Raw genomic sequence first — 19,647 nt, forward strand, 5'->3', positions numbered from 1 at the left:
AGTTAGGGTGGTCATTTAATTTGATATCCAAATCAGAGCCCTCGAGAATGGAAGTGTAAGGCAGGAACATCCCAGGCAATGTGGGATGTATGGTCAACCTAGTTAAAGCAAAAGGGGTGTAGTTAGTCCTGAGGTAAAATTCATCTAAATTATATGAGACCAAAGTACTTTTATAAATGTTCCAGAGGTGTTTAAACATGCAAAATGGTTAATTTATATTGGAAACAAAGACTAATTTCCAAAAGCAAAGTGGATTCTTCTGAAATGAAAATAAAAATATGCCCACATCCTAAATGCATATAATACATTATGCTTACCGTTTCCTAGGAAAGATATGAACAGAATGCTGACTGGTTTATGCTATTAAATAGCATCATAGGAGAAGCACCAACATTTTGCTTTCTTTTAAAGAAATTGAGGTAATTTTAATAGGACTTAATTGGTCTTATTTCTTTTTTAGTTTCCTCAGAATTAAACAGCAAGATCCTCTTGTCAGAATGACAAGCAGATAATGGAGGACAAATGAAAGAGCTGAAGTGTCATCATTATCTTAAATAATATTCACTGAATTCTCTTGATAGCTAAGAGGAAAATGAACTTACTTACAGTTCACAAAAATCTGTTACTTCCATGTGGACAATTTTCCATTTTTTTCATAATGGATATAGTAGTGCTGGCCAGTTTAAAAAAAAGACACTCAACTATGACAAGAATGATCACTTGTATATAATTGGTTGGGTATTTAGTTAGATAATATAATTTGAAGAGAAGCATGACTAATAAAATAATTAATGTAATTGAACCTAGACCTCAATTATTTCTTATTTTTATACCTATTTTAAATAAAAGCCAGCAAAACTCCAAAGTTGTTGAATGTACATGAACACGGGAAAAAAGCAATTTTGTAATTCTCACAGCACTCAGGTGGCAAATTCAATTTAAGTTTAGAAACTAGTGATTAATAATTCATCATTTAACTGTTTGAGATAAACACATTTACTGCTAATTATACTGTAAGCATTTTGTTTGTTCAAATGTGTCACAGTTCCTACTTCCTTAGCATAAAAGACTAAGTTCCATATATACTTAACACTCTGTGCCTTGACCACAGGTGACAACAAATAATTTATTTCTTACAATAAAACTAAGAGTAGGATTCTAATTATTAAATTTGCTTGTGTATTTCCCTAGCTTACTTTGTACATTGTAGACTTTCTCTAGTATAATTTGCACAAGGTAGTTAAAAGGTATGGTACTAGAAGTTCTAGTATTTCAATATAGTATTTTAACTGTAAAACTGCACTGCCATATAGATTATGTAAAGGGTAACAAGCTTCAGTAGACTGAATTTACATATTACAGAAAAGAAGTGAGTGAACAAAAATAACTTTCCTTTGAGCCTTCTATTATTAAAGGGTTATAGACCTTTTCCTCCCCCTTTCCATCCACACAAGCCACTTAATAAAAGCCTTACTTCCTCCAGAGTGTCTTATCAACATGTGGTAAACTGAAAAGCAGACACTGGACTGACAATTTCAGTTCTCCCACGGATTAGTTCGTGACTATGGACAAGAAAAATTCTACACAGCTTGGTTTATCTATCTACAAAATAATGAGCCAGTTCCCTTCTAGCTCCAGAAGTCTGTGACTTCTAATACATTAACAAACTAATCTTCTATTAAAAGCAACTTCAAGCCAAAATGGAAAAGAAATACTTATCTAAAACTTGACCATCACAGTCATTCACAAGAGGACAAATAACTATGTTTATATTGCTATATCGGTCAAAAAAGTTTATTGTGCAAATTAACAATGCAAGGCATACAAAAAGATAAGACTAACTAAACTTGTAATCACTATGTTGTATTCCTGTAACTTGTATAATATTGTATGTTAACTATAACTAAAAATAAATTATAAAATAAAATATTAAATAGCTAATATCAATATATTCAAATAAGTAGGCATAATTCTAGATGTATAAGAAAATGCAAAAAATGAATATGACACTCAAAGCTCCCCAAATGGGGAGACTAAAAATGTATGCACATGAACACATGCCATGTGAGAATGTAAGAACTGCTCTAATAAAGTACATACAGCATTGTGATGGGTGCACAGGAAGAGGAAAGGGTGCAGGGGAAGTGGACATGAATAATTGTTCCGTAAGAACTTCTGCTGGGCAATTCTTTGTTGGCTAAGGGTGTATGTCCTTGAAATAAGTAACACTTTACTTATTTAAAATAGTCAAAATTTACATAGAACAGTCCTCTAATTGAGCAAGTATCATTGTGTTTATGTTTAATATGTAGTGACACCATGACATTTCCATTGCTCCCTTGCCTCTTCTACTTTTATTTTGTTTACCAGATTTTTCTCCTGGTCTCGTCTTGTTTACAGAAAAGAAGCATTAATGCGAGTGTTCTCTGAGCCTGAGGTTTGGAGGTGAGGAGTTAGCTGAAACTACTGTACAAATAAGATACATAAAGCTAACATGATTTTCATTATCACCCTGGCCATTTAACTGAATAAACAAAGTCTAGCAACTCTGCATGAACAGGAGGCAAACAGAAGCAACTTCTATATGCTGCTGCAGGTGGTACTAACCAACAGCAAGAAAACCATTCAAAAGAGGAAAATAGCTTGTCAGGAACTATAATTAAGTTAAACAATTGTTACTAGGTGACAGCATATACCACAGTTGTCACAACTAAAGAAACTTAGTTTAAGGGGTTATGGACAATTGAACAATAGTTTGTCTTATCACTGATTTCAACAGAAAAAAAATAAAGTGTTAAAATGTACAGGAGAAAGTTATTTTTTTTCTTTATGATTCATATACTCCATTGGCTCAGGAATTGGCCACCATTTTCAGAAAAGTTTTGAAGACAGAACTAAAGTCACTTCATTCATAAAAAGAGAATACGTGAAAGGCCTTGTGACACATTCCAACAATATGTCCCAGTACCTTTTCCTGTGTTAATTTCTTCAAAATATCAGATTATAGAGAAGGTCAGAATAAAATTGAACTTGAATATGTATTATTCCTTAAGCACTAGACAGACTGAAACAAAACACATGAACCAGGAAAAACTAAGACTCTAAGCACAACTGGCATATAAATTCCTATGTATTTCAGCCTTCTATTCACTGTTGGCAGTTATTTTTTAAAGAAATGCAAGAGGATTATCTATATCTATATATTTATATATCTATATATCTATATATCTATATATCTATATCTATATCTATATCTATATCTATATCTATATCTATATCTATATGGCTTTAAACATTGTAAATGTTCCTTGGGAAAATGTAACTTTATAATGTACAGAGACTGGCTGACTAGAAAATACTATGATTAATAAATAATCTTAGTAGTCTCAACCACTTTACACAGAGAAATATCACAAATTATAAGTAATTCAAAATGCATAGAAATAGAATTTTGGAGGTGGAAGGAACCAAAGGGAGAATTTAATTCCCACATTTTGCAGATGAGTAAACTGAATCAGCTAGTTAGTAGATCAAGACTAGCACTCAGCTCTGCCTTCTAATCAGATGTTCTTTCTACTACACTGTACAGCACACCTGTGTTATGGCTGAGATCCAGATGCAAGCCCTTCTCTGTTTCTCTAATGTTTGAACAGTATTGCCAATCACATTCCTGACTTATTTATTCTACAATGAATCAGGATATGAGATTAACTCCATAATATACCCCCACAGTTAACTAGTGTTCTTGAGATAATTACGTTTTATCAAGAGCAGATATTAAACATAAACAATTTCTTCTGTCCTAAAATGTTTTCTATTTCAAATGTAGCTTAAAAGTTTTAGGTCCCTATAATCTACATGCTGACTCCGTTTGGGTTTTTTATTTCTTTTATTTTGGTGACAGAGACAGAGAGACAGAGAGAGGGACAGATAGGGACAGAAAGACAGGAAGAGAAAGAGATGAGAAGCACCAACTCTTTGTTGTGGCTCCTCAGTTGTTCACTGATTGCTTTCTCATATGTGCCTTGATGGGGGGCTACAGCAAAGTGAGTGATCCCTTGCTCAAGCCAGCAACCTTGGGCTCAAGCCAGCGACCATGGGGTAATGTCTATGATCCCACGCTCAAGCCAGCGACTACATGCTCAAGCCTGATGAATTGGCACTTAAGCCGGGGACACCAGGATTTCGAACCTTGGTCCTCTGCATCCCAGTCTGATGCTCCATCCACTGGGTCACTGCCTGGTCAAGCTGGGCTTTAGTTTTAAATTTTCTAAATTATAAATGTAAGAATTCATAGTCAAGGTTTGATGATTTTCCCCCTAAAATAAATAAGGCCAGTTACTGTGCAACTGCACTCATTCAGCAGCCATTGGCTACATGCAGCTGTCATGCACTTTTCAATGTGGGCACTCCAACTCAGATAAGCTGGCACCATAAAATGCAAACCAAATTTTGAATACTTAGTTAAGAATAAGGAATATAAAATATCTCATTATTTTTATGTTGATTAGATGGTAAAATATTTTAAATATACCAGGTTAAATAAATTATGTTACTAAATTCATTTCACCTGTTTTTTTATTTTTTATTTATTAATGTGGCTACTATAAATTTTAAAATTTCATATGTGGCTTACATTATATTTCTATTGAGCAGCTCTAAGCCATCAATAATAAATATCTAGATGCTACTGATGAGAAGTTTATATATTCTCTAAGAATAAGTCACCGTCAAAAAAATTGACTATATAATTGCTAGTCAGTATGTGTGCTAAAGAAAAAGTGATGTGTAAAAACACACTACATACAGAAGGCAATTTTAGTTTGCTTAAGTATGCATTTTTCCTCAGTAAATTTACATTTTTTAGTTTTGGTTAATAGTGAAACTGGTTTAGATTCCCTGAACACATATGAACTAATAAGAGAGGAATGTTGGTCAGAAGCATGGCACAAAAGAGGAAAAAAGTCAGCCATTGTGTTGTTCAATCCACACACATGTAACAACTTAAGAAATGCTGACATATAACATGATCACATACTCTAAAAATATAGGCTAGAATTTAACTTCAAGAGTTCAGTAATTTAACATTAACACAACAAAACCAAATATATAAATATTTATAATTTATACCTTTGCTCCATCTGAAATATTGTCCCAGTTTCCACCACTCAAAGAGAACTTTCCATTCCCGATACGCAGCAGAATCTCTTCAGGAGTATCATTGGGGCCGTTAGCAAATGGTGTGTAGCTATTAATAAAATACATTTTAATAGATATAAGGACCTAGTATACATATTAAATCTAATTGAAAGTGATGAGTATAAGACTACAGGTAAATATTTCCTATAGAAAATTAAGAATATCATTTAATATTTCCTTCCACTGTGCATATCAAATTTGATACTTCAAACAATGAACTTAATCCTAATTATTTAATAAAATGAAGAGTCTTGTCTATATGAAGGTTTTTTGCCCTTGATCAGTTAATCAATGTAAAATAAAATAAATGTGGCTTTTCAAGTAAATCTAGTCTTAAAATCAGACCAGAATAAAACATGCAGATTTTGTATTATCCCAGGCATAAGTTAGCAAAAAAAATACTAGGAGGAAATTATTGATTTTACATTTTCATAGAAATGCATTATGTATTGGTTCAAATTACACATCAGCGTTATATAAAAATTATCAGTGAGAATAGGTTAACAATAATTTTAATAATGGCCATGAACATGGGTTAAATATTTATATCAATATAACCAAAAATAAAAAAAAACCCTACATATCCATTAAAAAATTATGTGGATCAATAGTCATGGACAGGAAGAAAAATACATTGTATAAAGTTAAAGTAGTTTAAAATTAATACTAGAATGACAAAAAGTGATCAGTTTTGTAACATTTTTACAGATGGAACAGAATATAGTATTGATCTCCCTCAAGATAGTGAACCAACAATATAAGCTAAGAATTTTGTGCAGAGAAGGATAAATATAAGGTCTACCAGAAAGTACTGTCCGTTTCTATCACAACAAGTTTCAACACGTAAGCACGTTTATTTGGTGCATGTGTGCCTATTTTTATCACTTAATGCATACATACTGACGTGGCAAATTAACTAAAACAAAGTTGATTCACGTTAGTCTTATGTGTGAAGCGACAGTGTACCCATGGCTACTGATAAAGTTTTACGCCACTATAATTTTTACGAATTTCAACAAGGAAGAAATGCTACAGAAGCATGTCTGTAGCATCCACCATATTCCCTGGTACCCTCCGACTATCACTTGTTTTTGTCCTTACAAAATTTTTTGAAGGGCAAAAAATTCAAAAATGAAGATATCAAACAAGCACTGGTTCAATTTTTTGCATCAAAAGAAAACATTTTTCAAAAATGGGATATACAAATTGCCCTCACGCTGGCAAGAAATCATTAATAATAATGGCAATTATATTATTTAATAAAGTTTATTGACGGTAAGAAAAATTTGTATTTTGTTTTATTCCAAAAACGGATAGAATTTTCCAGTAGATCTTATATATGCTGGTGCTCTGATGTGGTTTTATCTTGACATTTCACAAGGACAAGTTGGTGTGACAAGAAAAGGGAGGTTTTAATGAACTGTTGTTGATCAGACTTCGTCTTGGTCATATCATATGCTATTCATGCATCTTTCAAATCATCCATGGAGCACCTGAGAATATGTCCTTTTTTTTTTTCTGAAGTTGGAAACAGGGAGGCAGTCAGACAGACTCCCGCATGCGCCCGACTGGGATCCACCCGGCATGCCCACCAGGGGGTGATGCTCTGCCCATCTGGGGCATCGCTCTGTCGCAATCAGAGCCATCCTAGCATCTGAGGCAGAGGCCATGGAGCCATCCTCAGTGCCCAGGCCAACTTTGCTCCAATGGAGCCTTGGCTGAGGGAGGGGAAGAGAGAGACAGGGAGGAAGGAGAGGGGGAGGGGTGGAGAAGCAGATGGGCGCTTCTCCTGTGTGCCCTGGCCGGGAATCGAACCTGGGGCTCCTGCACGCCAGGCTGAAGCTCTACCACTGAGCCAACCAGCCAGGACCAGAATATGTCTTATTCACAAAATATGTTTTAAAGTTTTACTTTGTGTTAAAAAATAAAGTCATGTGTGCTGCTCTTTTAATAAAAAAAATGAGATTGCCTGACCTGTGGTGGCGCAGTGGATAAAGCGTCGACCTGGAAATGCTGAGGTCGCCGGTTCGAAACCCTGGGTTTGCCTGGTCAAGGCACATATGGGAGTTGATGCTTCCAGCTCCTCCCCCCTTCTCTTTCTCTGTCTCTCTCTCCTCTCTCTCCCTCTCTGTCTCTCTCCTCTCTAAAAATGAATAAATAAAATTAAAAAAAAAATTAAAAAAAAATGAGATAAATATGGTATTCAAATTTAAGATTGAAAAGAATTAGTGTTAAAAATTATGAGAAATGGCCCTGGCCGGTTTGCTCAGTGGTAGAGCGTCGGCCTGGCGTGCAGGAGTCCCAGGTTCGATTCCCAGCCAGGGCACACAGGAGAAGCGCCAATCTGCTTCTCCGCCCCTCCCCCTCTCCTTCCTCCCTGTCTTTCTCTTCCCCTCCCGCAGCCGAGGCTCCATTGGAGTAGAGATGGCCCGGGCGCTGGGGATAGCTCCGTGGCCTCTGCCTCAAGTGTTAGAGTGGCTCTGGTTGCAACAGAGCGCCCCAGATGGGCAGAGCATCACCTCCTGGTGGGCGTGCTGGGTGGATCCCGGTCGGGCGCATGTGGGAGTCTGTCTGACTGCCTCCCCGTTTCCAGCTTCAGAAAAATACAAAATACAAAAAAAAAAAAAATAATGAGAAATATGTCTTAACGTATTAATGTCTTAATTCTCTCATGTAACAAGTTGCTATAACACTAAACACACACATATACACTAACAATCATGCTTTGTTCAGTCATAAAGTAACTATTTGAAAGCAGTGTTCTAGAAAGAGTATTATCCCATGGTTCATGTGCAAACTTTAGCTATTCTTAACTTTAACACTTGCTTTGGACTATAAGTATTTTGCAGAAGTTTATAATATATCTATAAGCATGTAGAATACACCAATGTATGTATTTATCACCAAGCCAATAAAGACCATTTTCATAACATATTTATAAATCATCTGTTATATCAAGCATATTTCAATTATACTAAATACCTTCTCTAAAAAGTCAAACCTAAACACATTATAAATGTATTATAATTCTTCAAATTCTGTTTTGTACATTAGATTTCGTTAAACCTAGTCTTTTTCTACAGCCATACATTTCCACTTGTAGATAAAAATATTAAGAGTAAAACGATACTTGCCAATTACCAACATTAACATAATCCAATTATTACTTTTGTTTTTAGTTTTTTATCTTCTTAAGAGAAGGTAACTAACTGTGTTTCTGTAATTTAGCATTTTGTTACTACTTAGATTTGTTATAAAATTCAATCTATTAAATATTTAGTGCTAGGAGAGCCAGAATTCAAGTACTTAAAAAATTAATTCAGTATCAGTTGAAAACTTTTTAATTATATATATGAACATTGGCCTCATTAAACACCTTTATGTTTTTTTTTTCAATTTTACAATAAACAATATATGTAATATCTTGAAATGCCAGTAGAATTTTTCCTTAAGGTTATTTTCATCTGCCCTCTTTATAGATGAAAATATACAGCTGAAATTCAAATAATGATATGAATTATTTCAAATATATAGTTTCTTACCCAGCCAACATTGTGTAAAAAAGGACTCCCAGGCTCCAAATATCACAAGCAGCATCATAGCCCTGTTGCATAAGAACCTGAAGAAAGAAATACTTATTACCTAATATTATCCAGTATAAACTCCACTTTCTCATCTGAAAGTTGTGCTTCTAATAATATCTCAAATGTTCACAATTTAAAAATTCAGATTTTTAAATATTTTCAAAAATATTCACATAATGTTAAAGGCAAATATTTTTCACTATTTCTAAGTATTAAATAAATGGATACTAATAAAGTGAGTAAGTAACTTTGGTCATACAAAAAGCAACCTTTTAAAATATGATTCTTGACCTTAATGAGCTTTCACTTCTCCTCATAGGAAAACCAAATACAGACATAAAAATTTAAGATTAATATGTACAGAAACTTTAAATATACTACACAAAGTACTGTATTTAATCCTGACACTGACTCTGTGAGGTAGTTATTATTTCCACTTTGAAGAAACTGAAGCAAACATTCAGTAATTTAACCAACACTGCAAAACTAGGAAGTAGTGGCACAGGCATTCTTCATCTAAAGCTTGTGATTTTAGTATCTGTAACTGCCTCCTTACTACATAAGGGATGGTGACATAATATAGGACCTCAAAAAAGAAAGATTAATTTGTATTTTATATGCAAGGCTTATGTCTTAAAAAGATCAGTATTTTTCTGCATCACAAATATACATTTGATACATTCTGAATGGTTTCATTAAATTTTCATGCAATAATTTAGGTAGTTGCTTTTTGCTCTTGGCATCAGTGTTAATAAAAATCAAATAATATATTTGTAATATATTCATGTAAATTTTCTCCATGAGGTTAATAGAGTTTGTTATAAAATAGATTAAATGAAGCCTTTTTATGTAGAAAAATAAGGACACTGCCAAAGCCTTTAGGCATAGGAACAAAATAGAAACATTATTAATGCATTAACAACGGGGACCTTATAACTACCAGCATGGACATTTAATTTATAAAAGGCTAAAAGCCTTTTATAAAGGGTTTTCATGTTTGGCTTTAACAATTGATCTAAGTTAAAATTCAAGTTATAACTTTTCTTCATAGTTAAACTGGAATTATAAGAACACACATGTTTAAACTTGAAAAGCCAAAGAGGCAATCAAAATACTTATATAATTGGCTTATGCAAATACAGCACTTAGGGACAAAAATGGCCATAATAAATAATGAGGTGCAGCTAAACCACTCACATCATGGTAAATATATATTGACATCGTTTAGTAAAACATAAACCTCTCCTGCTTTCCCCCTCATTTCTTTTCTCATCAACTTTTAAATTCTGGACATCACAATATTTTCCCAAGTTCCTTTAGGATAGTATTTTTTTTAATTTATTTTTTTTAGCGGGGAGAGGGGCAGGCAGACAGACAGGAAGAAAGAGAGATGAGCACCATCAATTCTTTGTTGCGGTTCCTTAGTTGTTCATTGATTGCTTTCTCATATATGCCTTGACCAGGGGGTTCCAGCAGAGCAAGTGACCCCTTGCTCAAGCCAGCGACCTTGGGTTTCAAGCCAGTTAATTTTGGGCTCAAACCAATGACCATGGGGGCATTTCCATGATCCCATGCTCAAGCCAGTGACCCTGTGCTTATGCTGGGTGAGTCTGCTCTCAAGCCAGAGACCTGGGTTTTGAACATGGGTCCCCAACATCCCAGGCCAATGCTCCATCCATTGTGCCATCACCTGGTCAGGTAGGACAGTATTTTTAAAGTGTCCAATTTACAGCCAAGGTTGAAGGGCCCCCCAGGAACTCCTTGGGCACATGTGGCTTAATCATTGAGTCAGATATAGGTATTTCATACACCCATAACCTTTCCAGTTAATGAGAAAAGAGCACAGGAGTTATCATGTTGATTAATTAGGACCAACCATGAAAAACTTGTCTTACACATTTACTACATACTTGAACCCACTTTGTATGGGTAAAGAAGTTGCTGTTCACTTTTGCCCAAGAATGAGTCTTAATGCCCTATAATATTAAGAACACATAGCCATAAAAGAAAAAAGGCAAAATAGTGGGATGAAACAGTCCAGTGCAAAACGTGTATTTAATACCTTCCTACTTGCATCAAATTAAATACCAGGAGAGAAATCAGAATGAACGTAGTTAATGACATTACCTTCTTTCTCATTTTCGTGGTTTTGCAAATTAGCAAAAAGTAACATAAACAAAAAATATCATTCCCTTTGCTCTAAAGCTCAACATAATTCACATTTGGAACAAAACATACTAAAGCCCAGGGCAGAGCAACACAGAGTCATTTCACTTATTTTATAAAGAGCTCCAGGAACAGCATCCATCCAATTTATTATAATTTCCTTTATTTCAGGATAATTCTTAGACATCTGGATACATTTTTAAATAACAGTTAAATACTATAATAAATATACTTTTAAAAATGATGAAATCTTTTAGGGACATTGATTTTGTGACAGGTATAGTAGAAAAGCATGTTTACTATCTAAATCTTATTAGATTTATTGAATTCATGCATATCAAAAATTAAATAAATTTCTTCCTTATTGTTATTCTGAAATTGTAATTAATTTAACACTTTCAGCACTGTAATGAAATAATGAATTTATAAACCCATAAGACTACTATATATTCAAATATCTGCATAGGTACTCAAATATTTCTAATTTTAGTATTAAAATAATGAATGTGAATTCCATATATGTCATTACTAATTTTTAAATTTTTTATTTTTTTAGAGAGAGATACAGAGAGACAGAAGGACAGACAGGGACAGAAGGTAAGGGAAAGAGATGAGAAGCATCAACTCATAGTTGCAGTACCTTAATTGTTCACTGATTGCTTTCTCATCTGTGCCTTGACTGGGGGGCTTTAGCTGAGTCAGTGACCCCTTGCTCAAGCCAGTGACCTTGGGCTCAAGCCAGCGACATTGGGCTTCAAGCCAGCGACCTTTGGGCTCAAGCCAGCAACCATGGGATTGTCTATGATCCCACGCTCAAGCTAGCGACCCTGTACTCAAGCTGGTGAGCTCGCACTCAAGCCAGCTGAGCACTTGCTCAAGATGGCGACCTTGGGGTTTCAAACCTGGATTCTCAGCATCCCAGGCCAACACTCTATCCATTGTACCACCCCCGGTCAGGCAATAATCATTTCTTAAAAACTTTATATGTAGTAAATTGCTTGCCTCCACTTCATTTATCACTTTTTTTCCCCAAGATTTCTCCTGTCCTTTCATTTTAGGCATGCTTATTTTTCTCATCATTTCAGCTGCCTCTTAGGGTTTGTTTCTATGTATTAGGTAGATCTAATGACTTCAAGTCTTGATAGTGTGGCCTTTTGTAGTTGGTGTTCTGTGGGACCCAGTGATACAACTCCCTTAACACCTGAACTAGGTGCTCTTGGAATGTCCCTTATCAGGATTTTGTGAGCCCTCCTGTTGTAATTGAGTCTTGATTTCTATTGGACTGTGTGTACAATTGACTCTCAGGTAGTATGACTGTGAGGATCAATTCATACTTCAGGGTACGAACTGCTTTTCAGGTGTTGATGATGTGCATCGCAATTTGCCTCATTAGGGTCTGCAGCCTGTCAAGTTCTCCCTTTGGACATACCACCTGTGAAGCCAACAGGTTTCTGCTCTGATGTTGTCACTTGGCTTGTTGGTTCTAGGGCCTCCTGGGCTCAACTCTGGTACAGGGCAATGACAGACACTGCCTATGACTGGCCCTAAGGCAACCTGCTTTGAGCTACAATGAGATCCATAGTTTTCGGCTGCCTCTGCTGGGCCTGAGTATGGTCGGGAAGGACTAAGCTGTGCAGAAAGGCCAACTTTTACAAGCACCAGTCCCTAGGACAGGAGCAAAAGCCACAAGTCACCCCAAGATCCACCTCTGCCTGCTTTTGCCTATTGGCTGCCTGTTAGACTCATTCACTGAAAGAGGCTCTGGCTATATTCAAGTTGCATGAGGCAGGACTCAGTGAGTCACCAGGTAGAGACAAGTGGTGTTCACCAGATCATTATAGGTTCAAACTCAATGCCAGTGCTGGGTCTGAGGCCACTCAGCAAATGTCCCAGAGTTTACCAAGTCTAGTTTCCACCCACCGGGTGTTCAAATATCTTAATGGTATAGTAGGCTCTCAGGAGCTCATCAGGATGAGGCCAGCAGAGTTTATCAACCCCAATCAGACCAAGATTTGCCCATGTGAAGGGATGGCTATGCACGGGTCGGGCCTGTGAGGGAAAAATGGCCCCTCTTCTAGAGCCACAGAACTCACTCTGTCCCACAATCTGCCAGGAGAGTGATTTCAGCAGGAAGAGGGCACTGGGAGTCAGGAGGATGATGCTCGTGGATATCCCAAAAGGGAGAGGTACTGGTCAGTCTTGGGGAAGGTGGGGGAGTGGCTCCAATCCCAGTGCCTCACAATTCAGTCCGTTTCTGATTCTGACAAGATCTCAGTAGTGTGGAGCAACCAGGAGTCAGGCTTGTGGGGTGGCCAGGAGCCCCAAGAGTGGGTCTAGCAGATCTCCCATGAGGGGGGCACTAGTGAGTTACATGGAAAAGTGGGGCAATGGCCCTTGACCCAATTCTACACAACTCAGATTGCTATATATTGGCCTAGGCAGCTGTCTCCTCAGCAAGCTGAAGCAAGAGAGAGTCCAGAGGGTGGTGCTATTGCAGTCTCCCAGGCTGATGCCTTAAAGAGGGGTGTGGTCCACCCAAAATATATGCCATCTGTGGTGTGGGTGAGAAATTCACTACATGGGTCCTGGTGGCTATCCTTCAGCACTCTCTTGAGAGCCACAAACCCATCTCACCTGACACAGTTCTAATTCACTCTATCCTCCATTTATGGTGCCCAGGCTGACTTGCTGTGAATGACAATTTGTACATTAGCCCCTTACTAGGGTTCCTGTGTCTCTAGCAACTTCATATCTCTCCCTGGAAGACAGAATCCCCACTGATTTGCACAGCTAGATATTATGGAGCACCTCTTCTTAGCTTTGGGGCTCTGGACGGGGGAGCCTGGCTTAGGGTTGAGACGCACATTGCTAAAGGGGCACCTCTACAGCTGAGATATCCTTCTGGAATCTAAGCCACCACCCATAGGAGAGGTGCCAGTTCTTTTCACAGCTATATCCTTTCTACCAGTCTTGACATGGCTTCTTCTGTAAATCCTTGGTTATAAGACTTCTCTTCAGCTACACTTCAGCTGGTTAGTCAGGTTGACTGCTCTATATTTTAGTTGTAATTCCAGATTGATCTTGGGAGAAGGTGAGTATAATATCCAACAATATCGCTGCTATCTTAGATCATCCCCTCAAAGTATTTTGAAAATACAAATACTAGCCCAAAGTTGTTCAGGCACCAGTTACAGAGAAGTGGTGTCCACATGCACACTTGAAAAACTTCATTATTACTAGGGTGAGAGAGTCTTATTACAATGGAAGTCTGTTAGGATAAAAAATCATCAATGGGCTGTATTCTACTCTGTGGATTTGCACTCATTTAAAAATGTTTACCTAGCCATTAATCTAAAAATGTTTATCTAACCATTAATTTAAACACAGACATACCTGTTATTTTTCATTTTAATGTTTGTTTTCAAGATGTTCATTTGGAACATAATCACTTATAACCTTTTCCCAGTAATAAGTTTCCATCATACCAAGGATCCAAGTCCCTAAAATTAAGTCAGTATTAAGAATTTGACTATTAAAATGGTTAGTATTTATTCTTCTGTTATGTCTACTGCAGAATATGTCAGAATATTTATTATGACTATATCCTATATTTAACAAAATTGCTCTAATCTCAAATATTCTGTCTTCCTATCCTACAAAAAATCATTGAAATGCCCAAGAAAGGCTAACTTTTTAATATCTAAGTTATATCTCCAACACCTGGGGTAAATACAATAATCCTTCTTGGATCATGCATGCATTTCCAACCTGTGGTTTTTTTGGGGAAATGTCATTTCTATATTTTTTTGTTTTGATAAAAAAGTGTACATGCATTATGCTAAAATTTATTTAATATATAGATTTAAGTACATTCTCTGGACATGTTCATAATTTCTTATAGAGAAAATCTCTTATCATAAAAACCCTGTAAGGAGGTGTTAAGTTTCTTCCTCAACCTCATAATCTTAAAGATTTAACAAAATTTAAGCTGGGAATTTTTGTTTGTAAAGTACTGAATTATTTCATACATTTTAATTTTAATTATTAAAATAGTTCCTTTAATAGTTACATTAAAATATAGATTTGTTGATATTTAAATACAAATGACTCATGCTAATCCAATGTGCCATATCAGAGTAAAAGATCTAGAATTTAATGCAAAAATAAAATCAGAAATTATGCACATAACATAGAAATTCACCCTCATATTTCTTGATTTTTCTCTGACTTGAAAATTTCCATTTTTTCAAACCTGAAGATTTTTTGTATTTTGATTTGTGTTGAACATATAATGATTCATATGGGTTACCATTATTCAGTTTCTAATTTACAGATAAAACTTAAAAAGCATCTATATGACCAGTTCCATCCTCAATTCACTTTTTTATCAACCATAATTTCAACTGCTATGAGAGTTGCTACCATCAAAACTCCCCATGATCACCATTCCTCCCCAGCCTCACCATTGCTGACTCTTCCCTCCAAGATTTATGTACAAATATCATTTTCCAAGAAAATCTTGACTACTTATAAAAGCCCCAGTGAAAATACTTTATCCAGGAATTGGAAGATCCTAAAAACAATCAGAGATATAGCCCATTAATGATTTTTTTATCCTAACAGGCTTCCATTGTAGCAAGACACCCTCTCCCTAGGAATAGCAAAGGTTTTCAGGTGGGCATGTGGACACCAACTTCTCTGTAACTGGTGCCTGAGCTACCTTGGGGTAGCATTTGTATTTTCAAAATGCTTTATATATTATGCATAATGCTAAACAATATGAAGTACCTCGTGGTTAGCACAAACCAGAATATTTGAAAATGTATCCTGGCCTTGTTACTAAGTAAATGATGGGTCATGAAAAAATTATTTAGGTACTTTAAGCCTCAGATTCCTCATTTATAATATTTAATATGTTGAAGATGGAGTTATCTCTAATCTTCTTCCTAGCTCTAAAAAGGTACAATTCTAAAAATAGTACATCATCTCACATGAGAAAATAGTCTGATTATTACATTCAGGTTAGTTTCAGATGCTACCTCCTATCCTAAATATTTATATCAAGAGTTATTAGAATTCACTGATTTAAAGAGCTTTATAGTTGAAAACGAACAAGATAACTCAGCTTTTACCTACCAACCATAACATATATGTGCAATCATATACATTTGACAAAGGAAAAGAGTGAAAATGAAGTTTTAAAGAATACCTCAGGTGCTACAAAGTTTGCAGTGTAGCATGGAGTTAAGAGAAGTCCATTTTCTCCTCGAAGTTGTTTTGCAAACCCAAAATCACAGATCCTAATGGAGTCTGCATTGGCTGATTCATCCATGTATAAAATATTACTAGGTTTAAGATCACGATGAACAATCTTAAACAAAAATAAAAAAACATTATATTTTATAGCTTAAAAATCTGCTAAATAAAACATTTAAGTTAATAGATTTGCAGGAAAAATAACTTTCTTAATTAGAAAATTGTGAAAATGTTACTTCACTCTACCATGATAGTCATGAAAGCCTGAAGTATATACTACAGGGGATGATTTCTATCAGACAGATGTCAGTTTCCATTCAAGCCACTAGTTCTGTTAACACATTCAAGCCACTAGTTCCGTTAACGATGTCCAATTTCAAAGTATCAAAACTTAATTTTCAGTTCCACTTCTGGTTCTAATGGACTAAGACCCTACACAGCATGCCACTCCCTATAGTAAACAACTATAAAACCTGAAAATAATACACAAATCAATCACCTGAAGGTACTGGGGAGTGAACAGAAGTGTACTCTGGGCCCTGGCCGGTTGGCTCAGCGGTAGAGCATCGGCCTGGCATGCGGGGGACCCGGGTTCAATTCCCGGCCAGGGCACATAGGAGAAGCGCCCATTTGCTTCTCCACCCCCGCCCCCTCCTTCCTCTCTGTCTCTCTCTTCCCCTCCCGCAGCCAAGGCTCCATTGGAGCAAAGATGGCCCGGGCGCTGGTGATGGCTCCTTGGCCTCTGCCCCAGGCGCTAGAGTGGCTCTGGTCGCGGCAGAGCGACGCCCCGGAGGGGCAGAGCATCGCCCCTGGAGGGTGTGCCGGGTGGATCCCGGTCGGGCGCATGCGGGAGTCTGTCTGACTGTCTCTCCCCGTTTCCAGCTTCAGAAAAATACAAAAAAATACACACAAAAAAATACAAAAAAAAAAAAGAAGTGTACTCTGGTGAGGAGCACACACTTGGCTGAAAGAGGGAACATGGGGAGCTATATGAATGGCCCCAGGGTAAAGGTAAGTGCAGTCAGTATGGCACACTACAATGGTGAAGATTCATGTGGAAAAGCCCACAGTCCTTCTGGGCTGGGGGACCAGAGAATACTGGGAAACCTTTAATGCTGAGTGGAGAAATACTTTAAGGGAAATAGTCACAACTACCCCTGCATCAACAATATGTGGAAGAGGGGTGTGGGGAGGTAGAAGAGGAAAATAAATGGTCACAGAAGGAGGTTCGTCTTGGGAGGCAGGTGAAACATAGGATGCAATACACAGATAATGTGTTATATAGCTTTATACCTGAACCCTATATGATGTTATTAACCAGCATCACCCCAATAAATTCAATAAAAAATTTAAAAGTATACAAGAGGTTCAAAGACAAAATATTAAGAAAAAAGACAGAGACAAAAGCTGCTACCAAAAAGCAGAGTTTTCAGTGTAAACAATGCCAAAAAAATGACCTACTAAAACAAAATATAATAAAACCAATAATAATCATTAGAGAAAAATAACAATGCAAATATTTCAAAAACTCAATATTCAAATGTGCAGTATAAAATCCAAAATTATGTGATATACAAAGAACCTAGAAAGAACCAAGAAAATGGAAAACAGTTTCAAGAAAAAAGAAAATCAATTCTAACTCTAAGGTTAACCACATTGGACCTGACAGACAAGTATTTTTGCTTATTTATTTGTATTAAATTTACTGGAGTGACAATAGTTAATAAAATTATATAGGTTTTAGGTATACAATTCTATAATATATCATTGGTATATTGTATTACTTGACTTGGCATGGTGAACACACAATCATTTTTAAAATAATGTGATGGAGGTGCCAGCTAAAGCTATGATAGCAAACATATTGGAGCATATAAAAGGTTAAATGTTGTAAAGTTTTAATTTACACAACGTGGCCCTGGCCGGTTGGCTCAGTGGTAGAGCATCGGCCTGGCATGCAGGAGTCCCAGGTTTTATTCCCGGCCAGGGCAGACAGGAGAAGTGCCCATTTGCTTCTCCACCCCTCCCTCTCTCCTTCCTCTCCGTCTCTCTCTTCCCCTCACGCAGCCAAGGCTCCACTGGAGCAAAGTTGGCCTGGGTGCTGAGGATGGTTCTGTGGCCTCTGCCGCAGGCGCTAGAATGGCTCTGATCGCAACAGAGAAATGCCCCAGATGGGCAGAGCATCGCCCTCTGGTGGGCATGCCGGGTGGATCCCAGTCGGGAGCATGTGGAGTCTGTCTGACTGCCTCCCCGTTTCCAACTTCAGAAAAATACAAAAATAAATAAATAAATAAATAAATAAATAAATAAATAAATAAATAAATTTACACAATGTTAGACGTCAATCGTATCTCAATAAATGTGTATTATTAAAGATTCACAAGACTAAATATGAAGTATTTAAAAAATAAAGTGGCTATTATAACTATGTCAATAAAGTAAAGCAAATCATGCTTTCAGTGGATGAAACTATCAGCAAAAAAATAAAAATAAATAAGACCCAATTAAAATGCTAGAAATGGAAAATATTCTGAAATTCTCTATATGAAGATTTCCCTACTGATTATTATGCATTTCATTTAATCTAGTCTTATCTTTAATCAGCAGTTTATAATACTGAAAAAATCTTTAAAGGACCAAGTCTTACTCATATTTGAATCTGCAACACTTTTTATAATGCCTGGAGTCTACAAATGCTCCATGCATCTCTGTCATTAATTTATTTAATTGATGTAAGAATCTGCAGGTTTCTAAATACTAAACTAAAGAAAAGGTGCTTAGTGTGCCACCACCCAAAGTCAACTCATGTTCCCTCAGCATACATTTGGTCCCCTTGCAATACACAGATGATGTCACAGAAGGGTACACTTGAAAACTATATGATCTTCTTAATCAATGTCACCCCAATACATTTAATTACAAAATAATAAAATAAGAGAATATAAAAATTCTGGTAGTCCTTTATTTTAGAGAGTATTGACAAAGACTATCAAGCAATTAAATTATAACAGACCAAGTCATTATACAGTTCATATTTCATAATATTGAAAAATGTACACTATCAAATCAGACACAAAACTGAATACTACATTTTTTTATTTATTAAAGGTGATCATGTAGAATTTTCACTGTGCCAATTCTAAGTAGTCCATTATTTTATTGTTTATACTTTCATGTATACATATCCACTATTACAACTGATTCAAACTTAAAATTTTAAACTATTTGTGACTTTGTATTCTAATAGAGGTACATATAATAAAAGTTGACCTTTTTCGGTAACATTTGCTTTCTTTATGAAGAAATAAGAAGCAAAACAACAACAACCAAAAAAAAAAAAAAACCCACAAAACAGGCCTGTTCCACTACTACAAATTTTAATAGATTAATATTTCAAATATTTAAAATCCAAATTTCCTACTGTATTTGGAGGAAGGGTTGG

General features: G+C 36.2%; 1 protein-coding gene across 7 annotated transcripts in view; it reads right to left on the reverse strand.

Moving 5' to 3' along the window:
* The window catches only part of RPS6KA6 (ribosomal protein S6 kinase A6), a 135,187-nt gene that overhangs the window by 13,924 nt on the left and 101,616 nt on the right, over positions 1-19,647 (reverse strand). For all 7 annotated transcript variants that reach the window (XM_066356682.1, XM_066356683.1, XM_066356684.1 and 4 more), the window contains 3 exons: positions 16,159-16,320; positions 8,742-8,818; positions 5,131-5,248 (listed from right to left, as the gene is read on the reverse strand). In XM_066356682.1, the coding sequence (XP_066212779.1) occupies positions 5,131-5,248; positions 8,742-8,818; positions 16,159-16,320 (357 nt within the window). The remainder of the gene's footprint in view (positions 1-5,130; positions 5,249-8,741; positions 8,819-16,158; positions 16,321-19,647) is intronic.

This window comes from Saccopteryx leptura, chromosome X, assembly GCF_036850995.1.
Source record: "Saccopteryx leptura isolate mSacLep1 chromosome X, mSacLep1_pri_phased_curated, whole genome shotgun sequence".
NCBI lineage: Eukaryota > Metazoa > Chordata > Mammalia > Chiroptera > Emballonuridae > Saccopteryx > Saccopteryx leptura.